A 23,229-nucleotide genomic window follows, 5' to 3' on the forward strand; every position below is an offset into this window, starting at 1 on the left:
TTGGTAATTTCTGTTATACATTAATCAGATTAAAATGATATATAATGTCAGCATTCAGAGATAACTTGATCGATTGGAATTTGGACAAAGATGAGTTTGATTAACAAATAAGATGAGTTGATCCGTATAACATAAAGTTAACTGAAAATAATTCTGCTGAGAATTGAATGTATCTATAGATGAAACGATTATTGTAGGCATATTATAACCGATATATTCGATGTACAATATAAGTATTTCACTTTAGGAAGTTATCAAAATATATTTAGAAACCATTTTCTACTTGTTAGGATTTTGCAGGGCAAGTTGGAGTAAATAGTACAACTATAAGTAATAATAATAGCTATTTTCTTTTCACAAAAATAGTTGATATAGAAATAAAGGTACATTGATAGTCCAATAAATAAAGTGCCCATGATATGAATTGTTAAAATAGAGATAAAACATTATCCTTGAGGAATATGAAATGTCCTTACTTGGCAAATGGAAACATGCTTCAACATCCAAGTTTACTTTGTAGTTTGGATTCTGATCATCTTCTTTTTCTTCCAAAATCACCTTGATTGCAGTCACTTTGTCAAATGTAGTTGAGATGAATGGCCCAGTGATTTTATTGGCACCAGGAAGTGGTTCGAAATTTTCAGATCCTGGACGTTGTACAAGAATTGTGATTTTCTTTGCATTACTGCTAACATCAACCTTGATCAGTTCCACCCCTTCAGAGTCATCGGTCAGTTTAACTGTAATGCTGGGTTTCGGATTGTTGGGGTCAGTTGGTGCTGGTACAATCCATCCAGGGCCTTCAGGTCTCACATCACTTACAGGAGATTTTGGTGTGTCTGGTGTTCCACTAATGTACTCATCAGGGATGAGGCTTTTATCATTCATACCCTTAGAAGACTCACATCGAACTGCAAACAAAAGTAAATCAATTTCACAAATTTGTAGTTTATATAATTTAAACGTTTTACTCGTAGTACAGAATTAAATATACATTTGTAAAGATAAAATCATTTTAATTATATTATTTAAAAATGTAATGATGAAAGCCACTTTTCAATTTAGAAATTTAGTTTACATAGTATGAATCAAAGAAGAACAAAACTCTAATTCTTAGCAGTTTTCAATGTAAGGAACATATTAACACTTATTCGATATAAGCAATAATTATATACAATAGATTTCAAAGTTTAAGTCGACAAATTTGATATGGAAGTAATTAATAAGTCATGAAATATGTATTTTGTAAAATAATTTACACAATATCCAAAATATAAATCCACTTACTTTGTGTAGTAGTAGCAGTAGTCATTTTAGTTGTTGAAGCTGTTGTTTTTGTTGTTTGAGATGCTGAAAATAAAAACATTAAAATAGCAATATTTGAAATAGAAATATTTAAAATTTTATGATTGATAGATAAGTCATTCTAAGCAAAATACAAGGAAATTCATATTTTCATTGTTTCTATAAAATAAACAACATTATAAAATTAAAATTTGATTATTAAAACAGAAAGAATTAACATTTATTAGTATATATAAAGATAAGCACCTAATATCCTAACAACATTCTTTTTTTTTTTATCTAAACCATTTTCTGTTTATTATATGCCAAATGGTCAGGAAATTAAAGATACTTAGTCGTTTTACAACAGGTTTACCAATGACAGGGATAATATTTATACACTTAGTATGTAAAATATGCATAAAAATTATGGCAAAATATTATGAAATGTCCTTACTTGGCAAATGGAAACATGCTTCAACATCCAAGTTTACTTTGTAGTTTGGATTCTGATCATCTTCTTTTTCTTCCAAAATCACCTTGATTGCAGTCACTTTGTCAAATGTAGTTGAGATGAATGGCCCAGTGATTTTATTGGCACCAGGAAGTGGTTCAAAATTTTCAGATCCTGGACGTTGTACAAGAATTGTGATTTTCTTTGCATTACCGCTAACATCAACCTTGATCAGTTCCACCCCTTCAGAGTCATCGGTCAGTTTAACTGTAATGCTGGGTTTCGGATTGTTGGGGTCAGTTGGTGCTGGTACAATCCATCCAGGGCCTTCAGGTCTCACATCACTTACAGGAGATTTTGGTGTGTCTGGTGTTCCACTAATGTACTCATCAGGGATGAGGCTTTTATCATTCATACCGTTAGAAGACTCACATCGAACTGCAAACAAAAGTAAATCAATTTCACAAATTTGTAGTTTATATAATTTAAACGTTTTACTCGTAGTACAGAATTAAATATACATTTGTAAAGATAAAATCATTTTAATTATATTATTTAAAAATGTAATGATGAAAGCCACTTTTCAATTTAGAAATTTAGTTTACATAGTATGAATCAAAGAAGAACAAAACTCTAATTCTTAGCAGTTTTCAATGTAAGGAACATATTAACACTTATTCGATATAAGCAATAATTATATACAATAAATTTCAAAGTTTAAGTCGACAAATTTGATATGGAAGTAATTAATAAGTCATGAAATATGTATTTTGTAAAATAATTTATACAATATCCAAAATATAAATCCACTTACCTTGTGTAGTAGTAGCAGTAGTCATTTTAGTTGTTGAAGCTGTTGTTTTTGTTGTTTGAGATGCTGAAAATAAAAACATTAAAATAGCAATATTTGAAATAGAAATATTTAAAATTTTATGATTGATAGATAAGTCATTCTAAGCAAAATACAAGGAAATTCATATTTTCATTGTTTCTATAAAATAAACAACATTATAAAATTAAAATTTGATTATTAAAACAGAAAGAATTAACATTTATTAGTATATATAAAGATAAGCATCTAATATCCTAACAACATTCTTTTTTTTTTTATCTAAACCATTTTCTGTTTATTATATGCCAAATGGTCAGGAAATTAAAGATACTTAGTCGTTTTACAACAGGTTTACCAATGACAGGGATAATATTTATACACATAGTATGTAAAATATGCATAAAAATTATGGCAAAATATTATGAAATGTCCTTACTTGGCAAATGGAAACATGCTTCAACATCCAAGTTTACTTTGTAGTTTGGATTCTGATCATCTTCTTTTTCTTCCAAAATCACCTTGATTGCAGTCACTTTGTCAAATGTAGTTGAGATGAATGGCCCAGTGATTTTATTGGCACCAGGAAGTGGTTCGAAATTTTCAGATCCTGGACGTTGTACAAGAATTGTGATTTTCTTTGCATTACCGCTAACATCAACCTTGATCAGTTCCACCCCTTCAGAGTCATCGGTCAGTTTAACTGTAATGCTCGGTTTCGGATTGTTGGGGTCAGTTGGTGCTGGTACAATCCATCCAGGGCCTTCAGGTCTCACATCACTTACAGGAGAGTTTGGTGTGTCTGGTGTTCCACTAATGAAAGCATCAGGAATGAGGCTTTTATCATCCATACCTTTAGTAGATTCACATCGAACTGGAATTGGAACAAAACCAAAACAATAAGAAAATGTTCATTTAATAGTTGTATGTGAAAATAAAAATTACAAAATAAATCCGTAGTAATATATCGCTAACATAGACTTAAAAATATGTTTTCAATGTTGGTAAAATATTAATGAAACAAGAGAAAGAAGAAGACATATTGCGTTTAAGACTTTTTTACATGAAAATTGATATTTTGTATTATTTGGAATATTCAGATCATTCTTTTTATATTTGTTGTTATATTCAGAAATTTTGTTTGATGTAACGGTCGTCCTTTTTTCAGTTGCATCTATTGTCGAATTGTGTTGATTATGAATAATTTAATTTCTCACTTGATGTTGTTGAAGTACGTCCTGATGTTGTTGAAGTACGTCCTGATGTTGTTGATGTACGTCCTGATGTTGTGGTGATTTTAGGTGTCACTGTAAGAAGGAAGAAAATTAAGAAAATTTTGTTACATGTTAAATTTGTTTAAAAGATTTAATGCAGATCATATAGTAAATAAGTACAAATCAGCAAGCAACAATCGTAAAGTACGTATTGTATATTAGATAATGTACAGTGAATATTGTATAATTGATATTACTTATGTAAGAAAAGGGCTATGAAATCTATATTTCTCTTTTTTTGTCTGTCTTTCCATTTAACCTTTTTCTTGGAAACCACTAGTCTGGTGAGGGCGAAATTTTGTATGGACTCTTCTTTTTGTAAGGTGCAGCGAATTAAGTATGATGGTATCCATTCGCTGTACGGTTAAGAATTAAAGATATAAATAGGGATTAGTATTTAATGCAAACACCAGCACAAATGAAACCATATTCAACTAGCAATTTGATATAAAGCACACATTATAAGCCAACAAGCTTGAAATTTTCCTCGTTCTTATTGAACTAAAAAGCATAGTAGTAGTAGTGTGTAACGCAAATAAGTCCTCGTATATAAGTGTAGAGGCTATTATGATTAATATGAAGCAGATTGTAAACAGTGAGTACTGTACAGTTTAGTGGATATTACTGATATTAGAAATTGAATATTTCATAGTGTTATTGTATTGTGAATATTACTTATGTAAGATGATAGATAATCTATTATATTTAGAAAGTAATTATTGCTGATTGTGTCTGTAGTCCATTCAAATTCCTAACACCACTTTCACTCATGTTGAATATCTTTATATAGTGTTAAGTGTATTTAGTTGTTGTATGAGGCAAACTATGCCATGAAACAATATGTATATATATCCGGGAAAAAAAAGAAAGATAACTATAGCAAGATATTTATTAAGGCAATATGATTGTAATAATATATATATCTCAAAGAATGATGTAAGTTTGCAACTTGTAGAAAAATGTATCTTTTCCTCAATTACTGAATGTTTGTAAAGCTATATATGTTAATTAGAATACGGTTATTTTACCTGTTATTGTTGGCGTTCCTGTTGAAGTGGATCCAGTTGTTGGTCCAGGTCCTGTAAGGTAAATACATTATTGTATTAGAATAGTTTGTAAATATTATATGCCAATGTTGAATGAGTTAATAAAATAAAGAGAAATTATTGTTGAATAATAAATTAAAATTTTACTCTAGTGCATGAGAAATAAATAAAACAATTGGAAATATGTGTTCCCATATAGTTGATTTTCGTAGACATTTGGTACGTTTCATTTACTTATTATGGTTAATTTGAGTTTAATTGAAATAGTAAACTAAAAACATTTATTCCAAATTTCATGGTATACTTGTTGCTTTTGGTTACACTCAATGATTATCATCTTGTAAATCCTTTTTTTGAAACTAGAGACATGGAATATATTAGCATATTGAAATTAAAAAACTACATGGGTGTATGATCCATTTTCTTACAGAGGTTATCGGTGATGTAGGGCAAGCCGAGGTTAGAAAACAGGAAGTACTGGATTATTAAAGTTTACAATCAATGGCAGATCCACTAATGCAGAATAATTTTAGATCGGTATAACCCTCTGAGCGAATATAAGCAAGGTAACTGCTTCATTCTCAAGTGTAAAAGAAGGAGAAATTAGGAATAGCCTATACTAAAATTACACTGTTATCGACCCTTCTACAAACTATATGATGATAATGGGAAATTTTATGCCTCAACCAGCTTATAAATTAGATTTATTGAAACAAAACAAATTTAAATTTCTATCACAAATTATGAACGGATATTCAGTTGATACTATCTTTTCTTGGTTGATTTTCAGTTGAGTATAAACAAAAAAAAACATTTAAAGAGACCCGAATTTATGTCAAATTTCTGTTTTCTTAAAAGGAAGAAAAATCATAAGGAATAGCCTAAAAGTGAAGATATTTTTAACATGAATAGAGTAAACTCCCATTTAAAAAGTAAAAAGATATTTGTATTTAAAAAAATTTTGTGCATGAAATGATCTTCAAATAAAAATTTAAAACAAAATAATGATTTAAAAATAAAGTAATGTTTGATTAAATCTATTTTCTTAAAATTGCTCAAAAAATAAATCCTGAAACGTTGTGTATTAGGACTTTCTTTAAATGTCCACAAAAATATAAATATATTTACCCGCTGTGGTAGTTTTCGTTGTAGATGTTGTTATTGGAGATGCTGAAAAAGAAATATATACATTCAATAGCAATATTGTTGTAAAATTTGTTCAAAGTTTTATTAGTTATTAGTCATTCTAATACAAAAGACTACATCTTTTATCTGATAATATTCATGCATCTATAGAATTTGTAAGTAATTTTGGTAATTTCTGTTATACATTAATCAGATTAAAATGATATATAATGTCAGCATTCAGAGATAACTTGATCGATTGGAATTTGGACAAGGATGAGTTTGATTAACAAATAAGATGAGTTGATCCGTATAACATAAAGTTAACTGAAAATAATTCTGCTGAGAATTGAATGTATCTATAGATGAAACGATTATTGTAGGCATATTATAACCGATATATTCGATGTACAATATAAGTATTTCACTTTAGGAAGTTATCAAAATATATTTAGAAACCATTTTCTACTTGTTGGGATTTTGCAGGGCAAGTTGGAGTAAATAGTACAACTATAAGTAATAATAATAGCTATTTTCTTTTCACAAAAATAGTTGATATAGAAATAAAGGTACATCGATAGTCCAATAAATAAAGTGCCCATGATATGAATTGTTAAAATAGACATAAAACATCATCCTTGAGGAATATGAAATGTCCTTACTTGGCAAATGGAAACATGCTTCAACATCCAAGTTTACTTTGTAGTTTGGATTCTGATCATCTTCTTTTTCTTCCAAAATCACCTTGATTGCAGTCACTTTATCAAATGTAGTTGAGATGAATGGCCCAGTGATTTTATTGGCACCAGGAAGTGGTTCGAAATTTTCAGATCCTGGACGTTGTACAAGAATTGTGATTTTCTTTGCATTACCGCTAACATCAACCTTGATCAGTTCCACCCCTTCAGAGTCATCGGTCAGTTTAACTGTAATGCTGGGTTTCGGATTGTTGGGGTCAGTTGGTGCTGGTACAATCCATCCAGGGCCTTCAGGTCTCACATCACTTACAGGAGAGTTTGGTGTGTCTGGTGTTCCACTAATGTACTCATCAGGGATGAGGCTTTTATCATTCATACCCTTAGAAGACTCACATCGAACTGCAAACAAAAGTAAATCAATTTCACAAATTTGTAGTTTATATAATTTAAACGTTTTACTCGTAGTACAGAATTAAATATACATTTGTAAAGATAAAATCATTTTAATTATATTATTTAAAAATGTAATGATGAAAGCCACTTTTCAATTTAGAAATTTAGTTTACATAGTATGAATCAAAGAAGAACAAAACTCTAATTCTTAGCAGTTTTCAATGTAAGGAACATATTAACACTTATTCGATATAAGCAATAATTATATACAATAAATTTCAAAGTTTAAGTCGCCAAATTTGATATGGAAGTACTTAATAAGTCATGAAATATGTATTTTGTAAAATAATTTATACAATATCCAAAATATAAATCCACTTACTTTGTGTAGTAGTAGTAGTCATTTTAGTTGTTGAAGCTGTTGTTTTTGTTGTTTGAGATGCTGAAAATAAAAACATTAAAATAGCAATATTTGAAATAGAAATATTTAAAATTTTATGATTGATAGATAAGTCATTCTAAGCAAAATACAAGGAAATTCATATTTTCATTGTTTCTATAAAATAAACAACATTATAAAATTAAAATTTGATTATTAAAACAGAAAGTATTAACATTTATTAGTATATATAAAGATAAGCATCTAATATCCTAACAACATTCTTTTTTTTTTTTATCTAAACCATTTTCTGTTTATTATATGCCAAATGGTCAGGAAATTAAAGATACTTAGTCGTTTTACAACAGGTTTACCAATGACAGGGATAATATTTATACACTTAGTATGTAAAATATGCATAAAAATTATGGCAAAATATTATGAAATGTCCTTACTTGGCAAATGGAAACATGCTTCAACATCCAAGTTTACTTTGTAGTTTGGATTCTGATCATCTTCTTTTTCTTCCAAAATCACCTTGATTGCAGTCACTTTATCAAATGTAGTTGAGATGAATGGCCCAGTGATTTTATTGGCACCAGGAAGTGGTTCGAAATTTTCAGATCCTGGACGTTGTACAAGAATTGTGATTTTCTTTGCATTACCACTAACATCAACCTTGATCAGTTCCACCCCTTCAGAGTCATCGGTCAGTTTAACTGTAATGCTGGGTTTCGGATTGTTGGGGTCAGTTTGTGCTGGTACAATCCATCCAGGGCCTTCAGGTCTCACATCACTTACAGGAGAGTTTGGTGTGTCTGGTGTTCCACTAATGAAAGCATCAGGAATGAGGCTTTTATCATCCATACCTTTAGTAGATTCACATCGAACTGGAATTGGAACAAAACCAAAACAATAAGAAAATGTTCATTTAATAGTTGTATGTGAAAATAAAAATTACGAAATAAATCCATGGTCATATATCGCTAACAGACACTTAAAAATATGTTTTCAATGTTGGTAAAATATTAATGAAACAAGAGAAAGAAGAAAACATATTGAGTGTAAGACTTTTTTACATGAAAATTGATATTTTGTATTATTTGGAATATTCAGATCATTCTTTTTATATTTGTTGTTATATTCAGAAATTTTGTTTGATGTAACGGTCGTCCTTTTTTCAGTTGCACATATTGTCTAATTGTGTTAATTATGAATAATTTAATTTCTCACTTGATGTTGTTGAAGTACGTCCTGATGTTGTTGAAGTACGTCCTGATGTTGTTGATGTACGTCCTGATGTTGTGGTGATTTTAGGTGTTACTGTAAGAAGGAAGAAAATTAAGAAAATTTTGTTACATGTTAAATTTGTTTAAAAGATTTAATGCAGATCATAATAAGTACAAATCAGCAAGCAACAATCGTCAAGTACGTATTGTATATTAGATAATGTACAGTGAATATTGTATAATTGATATTACTTATGTAAGAAAAGGGCTATGAAATCTATATTTCTCTTTTTTTGTCTGTCTTTCCATTTAACCTTTTTCTTGGAAACCACTAGTCTGGTGAGGGCGAAATTTTGTATGGACTCTTCTTTTTGTAAGGTGCAGCGAATTAAGTATGATGGTATCCATTCGCTGTACGGTTAAGAATTAAAGATATAAATAGGGATTAGTATTTAATGCAAACACCAGCACAAATGAAACCATATTCAACTAGCAATTTGATATAAAGCACACATTATAAGCCAACAAGCTTGAAATTTTCCTCGTTTTTATTGAACTAAAAAGCATAGTAGTAGTAGTGTGTAACGCAAATAAGTCCTCGTATATAAGTGTAGAGGCTATTATGATTAATATGAAGCAGATTGTAAACAGTGAGTACTGTACAGTTTAGTGGATATTACTGATATTAGAAATTGAATATTTCATAGTGTTATTGTATTGTGAATATTACTTATGTAAGATGATAGATAATCTATTATATTTAGAAAGTAATTATTGCTGATTGTGTCTGTAGTCCATTCAAATTCCTAACACCACTTTCACTCATGTTGAATATCTTTATATAGTGTTAAGTGTATTTAGTTGTTGTATGAGGCAAACTATGCCATGAAACAATATGTATATATATCCGGGAAAAAAAAGAAAGATAACTATAGCAAGATATTTATTAAGGCAATATGATTGTAATAATATATATATCTCAAAGAATGATGTAAGTTTGCAACTTGTAGAAAAATGTATCTTTTCCTCAATTACTGAATGTTTGTAAAGCTATATATGTTAATTAGAATACGGTTATTTTACCTGTTATTGTTGGCGTTCCTGTTGAAGTGGATCCAGTTGTTGGTCCAGGTCCTGTAAGGTAAATACATTATTGTATTAGAATAGTTTGTAAATATTATATGCCAATGTTGAATGAGTTAATAAAATAAAGAGAAATTATTGTTGAATAATAAATTAAAATTTTACTCTAGTGCATGAGAAATAAATAAAACAATTGGAAATATGTGTTCCCATATAGTTGATTTTCGTAGACATTTGGTATGTTTCATTTACTTATTATGGTTCATTTGAGTTTAATTGAAATAGTAAACTAAAAACATTTATTCCAAATTTCATGGTATACTTGTTGCTTTTGGTTACACTCAATGATTATCATCTTGTAAATCCTTTTTTGAAACTAGAGACATGGAATATATTAGCATATTGAAATTAAAAAACTACATGGGTGTATGATCCATTTTCTTACAGAGGTTATCGGTGATGTAGGGCAAGCCGAGGTTAGAAAACAGGAAGTACTGGATTATTAAAGTTTACAATCAATGGCAGATCCACTAATGCAGAATAATTTTAGATCGGTATAACCCTCTGAGCGAATATAAGCAAGGTAACTGCTTCATTCTCAAGTGTAAAAGAAGGAGAAATTAGGAATAGCCTATACTAAAATTACACTGTTATCGACCCTTCTACAAACTATATGATGATAATGGGAAATTTTATGCCTCAACCAGCTTTTAAATTAGATTTATTGAAACAAAACAAATTAAAATTTCTATCACAAATTATGAACGGATATTCAGTTGATACTATCTTTTCTTGGTTGATTTTCAGTTGAGTATAAACAAAAAAAACATTTAAAGAGACCCGAATTTATGTCAAATTTCTGTTTTCTTAAAAGGAAGAAAAATCATAAGGAATAGCCTAAAAGTGAAGATATTTTTAACATGAATAGAGTGAACTCCCATTTAAAAAGTAAAAAGATATTTGTATTTAAAAAAAATTTGTGCATGAAATGATCTTCAAATAAAAATTTAAAACAAAATAATGATTTAAAAATAAAGTAATGTTTGATTAAATCTATTTTCTTAAAATTGCTCAAAAAATAAATCCTGAAACGTTGTGTGTTAGGACTTTCTTTAAATGTCCACAAAAATATAAATATATTTACCCGCTGTGGTAGTTTTCGTTGTAGATGTTGTTATTGGAGATGCTGAAAAAGAAATATATACATTCAATAGCAATATTGTTGTAAAATTTGTTCAAAGTTTTATTAGTTATTAGTCATTCTAATACAAAAAACTACATCTTTTATCTGATAATATTCATGCATCTATAGAATTTGTAAGTAATTTTGGTAATTTCTGTTATACATTAATCAGATTAAAATGATATATAATGTCAGCATTCAGAGATAACTTGATCGATTGGAATTTGGACAAGGATGAGTTTGATTAACAAATAAGATGAGTTGATCCGTATAACATAAAGTTAACTGAAAATAATTCTGCTGAGAATTGAATGTATCTATAGATGAAACGATTATTATAGGCATATTATAACCGATATATTCGATGTACAATATAAATATTTCACTTTAGGAAGTTATCAAAATATATTTAGAAACCATTTTCTACTTGTTAGGATTTTGCAGGGCAAGTTGGAGTAAATAGTACAACTATAAGTAATAATAATAGCTATTTTCTTTTCACAAAAATAGTTGATATAGAAATAAAGGTACATTGATAGTCCAATAAATAAAGTGCCCATGATATGAATTGTTAAAATAGAGATAAAACATTATCATTGAGGAATATGAAATGTCCTTACTTGGCAAATGGAAACATGCTTCAACATCCAAGTTTACTTTGTAGTTTGGATTCTGATCATCTTCTTTTTCTTCCAAAATCACCTTGATTGCAGTCACTTTGTCAAATGTAGTTGAGATGAATGGCCCAGTGATTTTATTGGCACCAGGAAGTGGTTCGAAATTTTCAGATCCTGGACGTTGTACAAGAATTGTGATTTTCTTTGCATTACCGCTAACATCAACTTTGATCAGTTCCACCCCTTCAGAGTCATCGGTCAGTTTAACTGTAATGCTGGGTTTCGGATTGTTGGGATCAGTTGGTGCTGGTACAATCCATCCAGGGCCTTCAGGTCTCACATCACTTACAGGAGATTTTGGTGTGTCTGGTGTTCCACTAATGTACTCATCAGGGATGAGGCTTTTATCATTCATACCCTTAGAAGACTCACATCGAACTGCAAACAAAAGTAAATCAATTTCACAAATTTGTAGTTTATATAATTTAAACGTTTTACTCGTAGTACAGAATTAAATATACATTTGTAAAGATAAAATCATTTTAATTATATTATTTAAAAATGTAATGATGAAAGCCACTTTTCAATTTAGAAATTTAGTTTACATAGTATGAATCAAAGAAGAACAAAACTCTAATTCTTAGCAGTTTTCAATGTAAGGAACATATTAACACTTATTCGATATAAGCAATAATTATATACAATAAATTTCAAAGTTTAAGTCGACAAATTTGATATGGAAGTAATTAATAAGTCATGAAATATGTATTTTGTAAAAAAAAATTATACAATATCCAAAATATGAATCCACTTACTTTGTGTAGTAGTAGTAGTAGTCATTTTAGTTGTTGAAGCTGTTGTTTTTGTTGTTTGAGATGCTGAAAATAAAAACATTAAAATAGCAATATTTGAAATAGAAATATTTAAAATTTTATGATTGATAGATAAGTCATTCTAAGCAAAATACAAGAAAATTCATATTTTCATTGTTTCTATAAAATAAACAACATTATAAAATTAAAATTTGATTATTAAAACAGAAAGAATTAACATTTATTAGTATATATAAAGATAAGCATCTAATATCCTAACAACATTCTTTTTTTTTTATCTAAACCATTTTCTGTTTATTATATGCCAAATGGTCAGGAAATTAAAGATACTTAGTCGTTTTACAACAGGTTTACCAATGACAGGGATAATATTTATACACATAGTATGTAAAATATGCATAAAAATTATGGCAAAATATTATGAAATGTCCTTACTTGGCAAATGGAAACATGCTTCAACATCCAAGTTTACTTTGTAGTTTGGATTCTGATCATCTTCTTTTTCTTCCAAAATCACCTTGATTGCAGTCACTTTGTCAAATGTAGTTGAGATGAATGGCCCAGTGATTTTATTGGCACCAGGAAGTGGTTCGAAATTTTCAGATCCTGGACGTTGTACAAGAATTGTGATTTTCTTCGCATTACCGCTAACATCAACCTTGATCAGTTCCACCCCTTCAGAGTCATCGGTCAGTTTAACTGTAATGCTGGGTTTCGGATTGTTGGGGTCAGTTGGTGCTGGTACAATCCATCCAGGGCCTTCAGGTCTCACATCACTTACAGGAGAGTTTGGTGTGTCTGGTGTTCCACTAATGAAAGCATCAGGAATGAGGCTTTTATCATCCATACCTTTAGTAGATTCACATCGAACTGGAATTGGAACAAAACCAAAACAATAAGAAAATGTTCATTTAATAGTTGTATGTGAAAATAAAAATTACGAAATAAATCCATGGTCATATATCGCTAACAGACACTTAAAAATATGTTTTCAATGTTGGTAAAATATTAATGAAACAAGAGAAAGAAGAAAACATATTGAGTGTAAGACTTTTTTACATGAAAATTGATATTTTGTATTATTTGGAATATTCAGATCATTCTTTTTATATTTGTTGTTATATTCAGAAATTTTGTTTGATGTAACGGTCGTCCTTTTTTCAGTTGCACATATTGTCTAATTGTGTTAATTATGAATAATTTAATTTCTCACTTGATGTTGTTGAAGTACGTCCTGATGTTGTTGAAGTACGTCCTGATGTTGTTGATGTACGTCCTGATGTTGTGGTGATTTTAGGTGTCACTGTAAGAAGGAAGAAAATTAAGAAAATTTTGTTACATGTTAAATTTGTTTAAAAGATTTAATGCAGATCATATAGTAAATAAGTACAAATCAGCAAGCAACAATCGTCAAGTACGTATTGTATATTAGATAATGTACAGTGAATATTGTATAATTGATATTACTTATGTAAGAAAAGGGCTATGAAATCTATATTTCTCTTTTTTTGTCTGTCTTTCCATTTAACCTTTTTCTTGGAAACCACTAGTCTGGTGAGGGCGAAATTTTGTATGGACTCTTCTTTTTGTAAGGTGCAGCGAATTAAGTATGATGGTATCCATTCGCTGTACGGTTAAGAATTAAAGATATAAATAGGGATTAGTATTTAATGCAAACACCAGCACAAATGAAACCATATTCAACTAGCAATTTGATATAAAGCACACATTATAAGCCAACAAGCTTGAAATTTTCCTCGTTCTTATTGAACTAAAAAGCATAGTAGTAGTAGTGTGTAACGCAAATAAGTCCTCGTATATAAGTGTAGAGGCTATTATGATTAATATGAAGCAGATTGTAAACAGTGAGTACTGTACAGTTTAGTGGATATTACTGATATTAGAAATTGAATATTTCATAGTGTTATTGTATTGTGAATATTACTTATGTAAGATGATAGATAATCTATTATATTTAGAAAGTAATTATTGCTGATTGTGTCTGTAGTCCATTCAAATTCCTAACACCACTTTCACTCATGTTGAATATCTTTATATAGTGTTAAGTGTATTTAGTTGTTGTATGAGGCAAACTATGCCATGAAACAATATGTATATATATCCGGGGAAAAAAAAGAAAGATAACTATAGCAAGATATTTATTAAGGCAATATGATTGTAATAATATATATATCTCAAAGAATGATGTAAGTTTGCAACTTGTAAAAAAATATATCTTTTCCTCAATTACTGAATGTTTGTAAAGCTATATATGTTAATTAGAATACGGTTATTTTACCTGTTATTGTTGGCGTTCCTGTTGAAGTGGATCCAGTTGTTGGTCCAGGTCCTGTAAGGTAAATACATTATTGTATTAGAATAGTTTGTAAATATTATATGCCAATGTTGAATGAGTTAATAAAATAAAGAGAAATTATTGTTGAATAATAAATTAAAATTTTACTCTAGTGCATGAGAAATAAATAAAACAATTGGAAATATGTGTTCCCATATAGTTGATTTTCGTAGACATTTGGTATGTTTCATTTACTTATTATGGTTCATTTGAGTTTAATTGAAATAGTAAACTAAAAACATTTATTCCAAATTTCATGGTATACTTGTTGCTTTTGGTTACACTCAATGATTATCATCTTGTAAATCCTTTTTTTGAAACTAGAGACATGGAATATATTAGCATATTGAAATTAAAAAACTACATGGGTGTATGATCCATTTTCTTACAGAGGTTATCGGTGATGTAGGGCAAGCCGAGGTTAGAAAACAGGAAGTACTGGATTATTAAAGTTTACAATCAATGGCAGATCCACTAATGCAGAATAATTTTAGATCGGTATAACCCTCTGAGCGAATATAAGCAAGGTAACTGCTTCATTCTCAAGTGTAAAAGAAGGAGAAATTAGGAATAGCCTATACTAAAATTACACTGTTATCGACCCTTCTACAAACTATATGATGATAATGGGAAATTTTATGCCTCAACCAGCTTTTAAATTAGATTTATTGAAACAAAACAAATTAAAATTTCTATCACAAATTATGAACGGATATTCAGTTGATACTATCTTTTCTTGGTTGATTTTCAGTTGAGTATAAACAAAAAAAACATTTAAAGAGACCCGAATTTATGTCAAATTTCTGTTTTCTTAAAAGGAAGAAAAATCATAAGGAATAGCCTAAAAGTGAAGATATTTTTAACATGAATAGAGTGAACTCCCATTTAAAAAGTAAAAAGATATTTGTATTTAAAAAAAATTTGTGCATGAAATGATCTTCAAATAAAAATTTAAAACAAAATAATGATTTAAAAATAAAGTAATGTTTGATTAAATCTATTTTCTTAAAATTGCTCAAAAAATAAATCCTGAAACGTTGTGTGTTAGGACTTTCTTTAAATGTCCACAAAAATATAAATATATTTACCCGCTGTGGTAGTTTTCGTTGTAGATGTTGTTATTGGAGATGCTGAAAAAGAAATATATACATTCAATAGCAATATTGTTGTAAAATTTGTTCAAAGTTTTATTAGTTATTAGTCATTCTAATACAAAAAACTACATCTTTATCTGATAATATTCATGCATCTATAGAATTTGTAAGTAATTTTGGTAATTTCTGTTATACATTAATCAGATTAAAATGATATATAATGTCAGCATTCAGAGATAACTTGATCGATTGGAATTTGGACAAGGATGAGTTTGATTAACAAATAAGATGAGTTGATCCGTATAACATAAAGTTAACTGAAAATAATTCTGCTGAGAATTGAATGTATCTATAGATGAAACGATTATTGTAGGCATATTATAACCGATATATTCGATGTACAATATAAGTATTTCACTTTAGGAAGTTATCAAAATATATTTAGAAACCATTTTCTACTTGTTAGGATTTTGCAGGGCAAGTTGGAGTAAATAGTACAACTATAAGTAATAATAATAGCTATTTTCTTTTCACAAAAATAGTTTATATAGAAATAAAGGTACATTGATAGTCCAATAAATAAAGTGCCCATGATATGAATTGTTAAAATAGAGATAAAACATTATCATTGAGGAATATGAAATGTCCTTACTTGGCAAATGGAAACATGCTTCAACATCCAAGTTTACTTTGTAGTTTGGATTCTGATCATCTTCTTTTTCTTCCAAAATCACCTTGATTGCAGTCACTTTGTCAAATGTAGTTGAGATGAATGGCCCAGTGATTTTATTGGCACCAGGAAGTGGTTCGAAATTTTCAGATCCTGGACGTTGTACAAGAATTGTGATTTTCTTTGCATTACCGCTAACATCAACTTTGATCAGTTCCACCCCTTCAGAGTCATCGGTCAGTTTAACTGTAATGCTGGGTTTCGGATTGTTGGGGTCAGTTGGTGCTGGTACAATCCATCCAGGGCCTTCAGGTCTCACATCACTTACAGGAGAGTTTGGTGTGTCTGGTGTTCCACTAATGTACTCATCAGGGATGAGGCTTTTATCATTCATACCCTTAGAAGACTCACATCGAACTGCAAACAAAAGTAAATCAATTTCACAAATTTGTAGTTTATATAATTTAAACGTTTTACTCGTAGTACAGAATTAAATATACATTTGTAAAGATAAAATCATTTTAATTATATTATTTAAAAATGTAATGATGAAAGCCACTTTTCAATTTAGAAATTTAGTTTACATAGTATGAATCAAAGAAGAACAAAACTCTAATTCTTAGCAGTTTTCAATGTAAGGAACATATTAACACTTATTCGATATAAGCAATAATTATATACAATAAATTTCAAAGTTTAAGTCGACAAATTTGATATGGAAGTAATTAATAAGTCATGAAATATGTATTTTGTAAAAAAAAATTATACAATATCCAAAATATAAATCCACTTACTTTGTGTAGTAGTAGTAGTCATTTTAGTTGTTGAAGCTGTTGTTTTTGTTGTTTGAGATGCTGAAAATAAAAACATTAAAATAGCAATATTTGAAATAGAAATATTTAAAATTTTATGATTGATAGATAAGTCATTCTAAGCAAAATACAAGAAAATTCATATTTTCATTGTTTCTATAAAATAAACAACATTATAAAATTAAAATTTGATTATTAAAACAGAAAGAATTAACATTTATTAGTATATATAAAGATAAGCATCTAATATCCTAACAACATTCTTTTTTTTTATCTAAACCATTTTCTGTTTATTATATGCCAAATGGTCAGGAAATTAAAGATACTTAGTCGTTTTACAACAGGTTTACCAATGACAGGGATAATATTTATACACATAGTATGTAAAATATGCATAAAAATTATGGCAAAATATTATGAAATGTCCTTACTTGGCAAATGGAAACATGCTTCAACATCCAAGTTTACTTTGTAGTTTGGATTCTGATCATCTTCTTTTTCTTCCAAAATCACCTTGATTGCAGTCACTTTGTCAAATGTAGTTGAGATGAATGGTCCAGTGATTTTATTGGCACCAGGAAGTGGTTCGAAATTTTCAGATCCTGGACGTTGTACAAGAATTGTGATTTTCTTCGCATTACCGCTAACATCAACCTTGATCAGTTCCACCCCTTCAGAGTCATCGGTCAGTTTAACTGTAATGCTGGGTTTCGGATTGTTGGGGTCAGTTGGTGCTGGTACAATCCATCCAGGGCCTTCAGGTCTCACATCACTTACAGGAGAGTTTGGTGTGTCTGGTGTTCCACTAATGAAAGCATCAGGAATGAGGCTTTTATCATCCATACCTTTAGTAGATTCACATCGAACTGGAATTGGAACAAAACCAAAACAATAAGAAAATGTTCATTTAATAGTTGTATGTGAAAATAAAAATTACGAAATAAATCCATGGTCATATATCGCTAACAGACACTTAAAAATATGTTTTCAATGTTGGTAAAATATTAATGAAACAAGAGAAAGAAGAAAACATATTGAGTGTAAGACTTTTTTACATGAAAATTGATATTTTGTATTATTTGGAATATTCAGATCATTCTTTTTATATTTGTTGTTATATTCAGAAATTTTGTTTGATGTAACGGTCGTCCTTTTTTCAGTTGCACATATTGTCTAATTGTGTTAATTATGAATAATTTAATTTCTCACTTGATGTTGTTGAAGTACGTCCTGATGTTGTTGAAGTACGTCCTGATGTTGTTGATGTACGTCCTGATGTTGTGGTGATTTTAGGTGTCACTGTAAGAAGGAAGAAAATTAAGAAAATTTTGTTACATGTTAAATTTGTTTAAAAGATTTAATGCAGATCATATAGTAAATAAGTACAAATCAGCAAGCAACAATCGTCAAGTACGTATTGTATATTAGATAATGTACAGTGAATATTGTATAATTGATATTACTTATGTAAGAAAAGGGCTATGAAATCTATATTTCTCTTTTTTTGTCTGTCTTTCCATTTAACCTTTTTCTTGGAAACCACTAGTCTGGTGAGGGCGAAATTTTGTATGGACTCTTCTTTTTGTAAGGTGCAGCGAATTAAGTATGATGGTATCCATTCGCTGTACGGTTAAGAATTAAAGATATAAATAGGGATTAGTATTTAATGCAAACACCAGCACAAATGAAACCATATTCAACTAGCAATTTGATATAAAGCACACATTATAAGCCAACAAGCTTGAAATTTTCCTCGTTCTTATTGAACTAAAAAGCATAGTAGTAGTAGTGTGTAACGCAAATAAGTCCTCGTATATAAGTGTAGAGGCTATTATGATTAATATGAAGCAGATTGTAAACAGTGAGTACTGTACAGTTTAGTGGATATTACTGATATTAGAAATTGAATATTTCATAGTGTTATTGTATTGTGAATATTACTTATGTAAGATGATAGATAATCTATTATATTTAGAAAGTAATTATTGCTGATTGTGTCTGTAGTCCATTCAAATTCCTAACACCACTTTCACTCATGTTGAATATCTTTATATAGTGTTAAGTGTATTTAGTTGTTGTATGAGGCAAACTATGCCATGAAACAATATGTATATATATCCGGGGAAAAAAAAGAAAGATAACTATAGCAAGATATTTATTAAGGCAATATGATTGTAATAATATATATATCTCAAAGAATGATGTAAGTTTGCAACTTGTAAAAAAATATATCTTTTCCTCAATTACTGAATGTTTGTAAAGCTATATATGTTAATTAGAATACGGTTATTTTACCTGTTATTGTTGGCGTTCCTGTTGAAGTGGATCCAGTTGTTGGTCCAGGTCCTGTAAGGTAAATACATTATTGTATTAGAATAGTTTGTAAATATTATATGCCAATGTTGAATGAGTTAATAAAATAAAGAGAAATTATTGTTGAATAATAAATTAAAATTTTACTCTAGTGCATGAGAAATAAATAAAACAATTGGAAATATGTGTTCCCATATAGTTGATTTTCGTAGACATTTGGTATGTTTCATTTACTTATTATGGTTCATTTGAGTTTAATTGAAATAGTAAACTAAAAACATTTATTCCAAATTTCATGGTATACTTGTTGCTTTTGGTTACACTCAATGATTATCATCTTGTAAATCCTTTTTTTGAAACTAGAGACATGGAATATATTAGCATATTGAAATTGAAAAACTACATGGGTGTATGATCCATTTTCTTACAGAGGTTATCGGTGATGTAGGGCAAGCCGAGGTTAGAAAACAGGAAGTACTGGATTATTAAAGTTTACAATCAATGGCAGATCCACTAATGCAGAATAATTTTAGATCGGTATAACCCTCTGAGCGAATATAAGCAAGGTAACTGCTTCATTCTCAAGTGTAAAAGAAGGAGAAATTAGGAATAGCCTATACTAAAATTACACTGTTATCGACCCTTCTACAAACTATATGATGATAATGGGAAATTTTATGCCTCAACCAGCTTTTAAATTAGATTTATTGAAACAAAACAAATTAAAATTTCTATCACAAATTATGAACGGATATTCAGTTGATACTATCTTTTCTTGGTTGATTTTCAGTTGAGTATAAACAAAAAAAACATTTAAAGAGACCCGAATTTATGTCAAATTTCTGTTTTCTTAAAAGGAAGAAAAATCATAAGGAATAGCCTAAAAGTGAAGATATTTTTAACATGAATAGAGTGAACTCCCATTTAAAAAGTAAAAAGATATTTGTATTTAAAAAAATTTTGTGCATGAAATGATCTTCAAATAAAAATTTAAAACAAAATAATGATTTAAAAATAAAGTAATGTTTGATTAAATCTATTTTCTTAAAATTGCTCAAAAAATAAATCCTGAAACGTTGTGTGTTAGGACTTTCTTTAAATGTCCACAAAAATATAAATATATTTACCCGCTGTGGTAGTTTTCGTTGTAGATGTTGTTATTGGAGATGCTGAAAAAGAAATATATACATTCAATAGCAATATTGTTGTAAAATTTGTTCAAAGTTTTATTAGTTATTAGTCATTCTAATACAAAAAACTACATCTTTATCTGATAATATTCATGCATCTATAGAATTTGTAAGTAATTTTGGTAATTTCTGTTATACATTAATCAGATTAAAATGATATATAATGTCAGCATTCAGAGATAACTTGATCGATTGGAATTTGGACAAGGATGAGTTTGATTAACAAATAAGATGAGTTGATCCGTATAACATAAAGTTAACTGAAAATAATTCTGCTGAGAATTGAATGTATCTATAGATGAAACGATTATTGTAGGCATATTATAACCGATATATTCGATGTACAATATAAGTATTTCACTTTAGGAAGTTATCAAAATATATTTAGAAACCATTTTCTACTTGTTAGGATTTTGCAGGGCAAGTTGGAGTAAATAGTACAACTATAAGTAATAATAATAGCTATTTTCTTTTCACAAAAATAGTTTATATAGAAATAAAGGTACATTGATAGTCCAATAAATAAAGTGCCCATGATATGAATTGTTAAAATAGAGATAAAACATTATCATTGAGGAATATGAAATGTCCTTACTTGGCAAATGGAAACATGCTTCAACATCCAAGTTTACTTTGTAGTTTGGATTCTGATCATCTTCTTTTTCTTCCAAAATCACCTTGATTGCAGTCACTTTGTCAAATGTAGTTGAGATGAATGACCCAGTGATTTTATTGGCACCAGGAAGTGGTTCGAAATTTTCAGATCCTGGACGTTGTACAAGAATTGTGATTTTCTTTGCATTACCGCTAACATCAACTTTGATCAGTTCCACCCCTTCAGAGTCATCGGTCAGTTTAACTGTAATGCTGGGTTTCGGATTGTTGGGGTCAGTTGGTGCTGGTACAATCCATCCAGGGCCTTCAGGTCTCACATCACTTACAGGAGAGTTTGGTGTGTCTGGTGTTCCACTAATGTACTCATCAGGGATGAGGCTTTTATCATTCATACCCTTAGAAGACTCACATCGAACTGCAAACAAAAGTAAATCAATTTCACAAATTTGTAGTTTATATAATTTAAACGTTTTACTCGTAGTACAGAATTAAATATACATTTGTAAAGATAAAATCATTTTAATTATATTATTTAAAAATGTAATGATGAAAGCCACTTTTCAATTTAGAAATTTAGTTTACATAGTATGAATCAAAGAAGAACAAAACTCTAATTCTTAGCAGTTTTCAATGTAAGGAACATATTAACACTTATTCGATATAAGCAATAATTATATACAATAAATTTCAAAGTTTAAGTCGACAAATTTGATATGGAAGTAATTAATAAGTCATGAAATATGTATTTTGTAAAATAAAATTATACAATATCCAAAATATAAATCCACTTACTTTGTGTAGTAGTAGTAGTAGTCATTTTAGTTGTTGAAGCTGTTGTTTTTGTTGTTTGAGATGCTGAAAATAAAAACATTAAAATAGCAATATTTGAAATAGAAATATTTAAAATTTTATGATTGATAGATAAGTCATTCTAAGCAAAATACAAGGAAATTCATATTTTCATTGTTTCTATAAAAAAACATTATAAAATTAAAATTTGATTATTAAAACAGAAAGAATTAACATTTATTAGTATATATAAAGATAAGCATCTAATATCCTAACAACATTCTTTTTTTTATCTAAACCATTTTTTGTTTATTATATGCTAAATGGTCAGTAAATTAGAGATACTTAGTCGTTTTACAACAGGTTTACAAATGACAGGGATAACATTTATATACATAGTATGTAAAATATACATAAAAATTATGGCAAAATATTATGAAATGTCCTTACTTGGCAAATGGAAACATGCTTCAACATCCAGCCATACTTTGTAGTTTGGATTCTGATCATCTTCTTTTTCTTCCAAAATCACCTTGATTGCAGTCACTTTGTCAAATGTAGTTGAGATGAATGGCCCAGTGATTTTATTGGCACCAGGAAGTGGTTCGAAATTTTCAGATCCTGGACGTTGTACAAGAATTGTGATTTTCTTTGCATTACCGCTAACATCAACTTTGATCAGTTCCACCCCTTCAGAGTCATCAGTCAGTTTAACTGTAATGCTGGGTTTCGGATTGTTGGGGTCAGTTGGTACTGGTACACTCCATCCAGAGCCTTCAGGTCTCACATCACTTACAGGAGAGTTTGGTGTGTCTGGTGTTCCACTAATGAAAGCATCAGGAATGAGGCTTTTATCATTCATACCTTTAGTAGATTCACACCGAACTGGAATTGGAACAAAAACAAAACAATAAGAAAATGTTCATTTAGCAGTTGTATGTGAAAATAAAAATTACAAAATAA

General features: G+C 29.2%; 1 protein-coding gene across 1 annotated transcript in view; it reads right to left on the minus strand.

The window, feature by feature from the left end:
• LOC145247313 (uncharacterized) overlaps positions 1 to 23,229 on the minus strand; it is a 558,870-nt gene that overhangs the window by 256,674 nt on the left and 278,967 nt on the right. Inside the window, exons 158-186 of the mRNA XM_080108949.1 lie at positions 22,717 to 23,151; positions 22,270 to 22,332; positions 21,458 to 21,892; positions 20,800 to 20,841; positions 19,655 to 19,705; positions 18,569 to 18,658; positions 17,791 to 18,225; positions 17,342 to 17,401; positions 16,530 to 16,964; positions 15,872 to 15,913; positions 14,727 to 14,777; positions 13,641 to 13,730; positions 12,863 to 13,297; positions 12,410 to 12,472; positions 11,598 to 12,032; positions 10,939 to 10,980; positions 9,795 to 9,845; positions 8,716 to 8,805; positions 7,938 to 8,372; positions 7,486 to 7,545; positions 6,675 to 7,109; positions 6,016 to 6,057; positions 4,870 to 4,920; positions 3,785 to 3,874; positions 3,007 to 3,441; positions 2,553 to 2,615; positions 1,742 to 2,176; positions 1,288 to 1,350; positions 477 to 911 (exon numbers count right to left, since the gene is read on the minus strand). Of these exons, the coding sequence (XP_079965075.1) occupies positions 477 to 911; positions 1,288 to 1,350; positions 1,742 to 2,176; positions 2,553 to 2,615; positions 3,007 to 3,441; positions 3,785 to 3,874; positions 4,870 to 4,920; positions 6,016 to 6,057; positions 6,675 to 7,109; positions 7,486 to 7,545; positions 7,938 to 8,372; positions 8,716 to 8,805; positions 9,795 to 9,845; positions 10,939 to 10,980; positions 11,598 to 12,032; positions 12,410 to 12,472; positions 12,863 to 13,297; positions 13,641 to 13,730; positions 14,727 to 14,777; positions 15,872 to 15,913; positions 16,530 to 16,964; positions 17,342 to 17,401; positions 17,791 to 18,225; positions 18,569 to 18,658; positions 19,655 to 19,705; positions 20,800 to 20,841; positions 21,458 to 21,892; positions 22,270 to 22,332; positions 22,717 to 23,151 (5,889 nt within the window). The remainder of the gene's footprint in view (positions 1 to 476; positions 912 to 1,287; positions 1,351 to 1,741; positions 2,177 to 2,552; positions 2,616 to 3,006; positions 3,442 to 3,784; positions 3,875 to 4,869; positions 4,921 to 6,015; positions 6,058 to 6,674; positions 7,110 to 7,485; positions 7,546 to 7,937; positions 8,373 to 8,715; positions 8,806 to 9,794; positions 9,846 to 10,938; positions 10,981 to 11,597; positions 12,033 to 12,409; positions 12,473 to 12,862; positions 13,298 to 13,640; positions 13,731 to 14,726; positions 14,778 to 15,871; positions 15,914 to 16,529; positions 16,965 to 17,341; positions 17,402 to 17,790; positions 18,226 to 18,568; positions 18,659 to 19,654; positions 19,706 to 20,799; positions 20,842 to 21,457; positions 21,893 to 22,269; positions 22,333 to 22,716; positions 23,152 to 23,229) is intronic.

Source organism: Euprymna scolopes, chromosome 25 (genome assembly GCF_053919585.1).
Source record: "Euprymna scolopes isolate OS-2025 chromosome 25, ASM5391958v1, whole genome shotgun sequence".
In the NCBI taxonomy this organism is placed as follows: Eukaryota; Metazoa; Mollusca; class Cephalopoda; order Sepiida; family Sepiolidae; genus Euprymna; species Euprymna scolopes.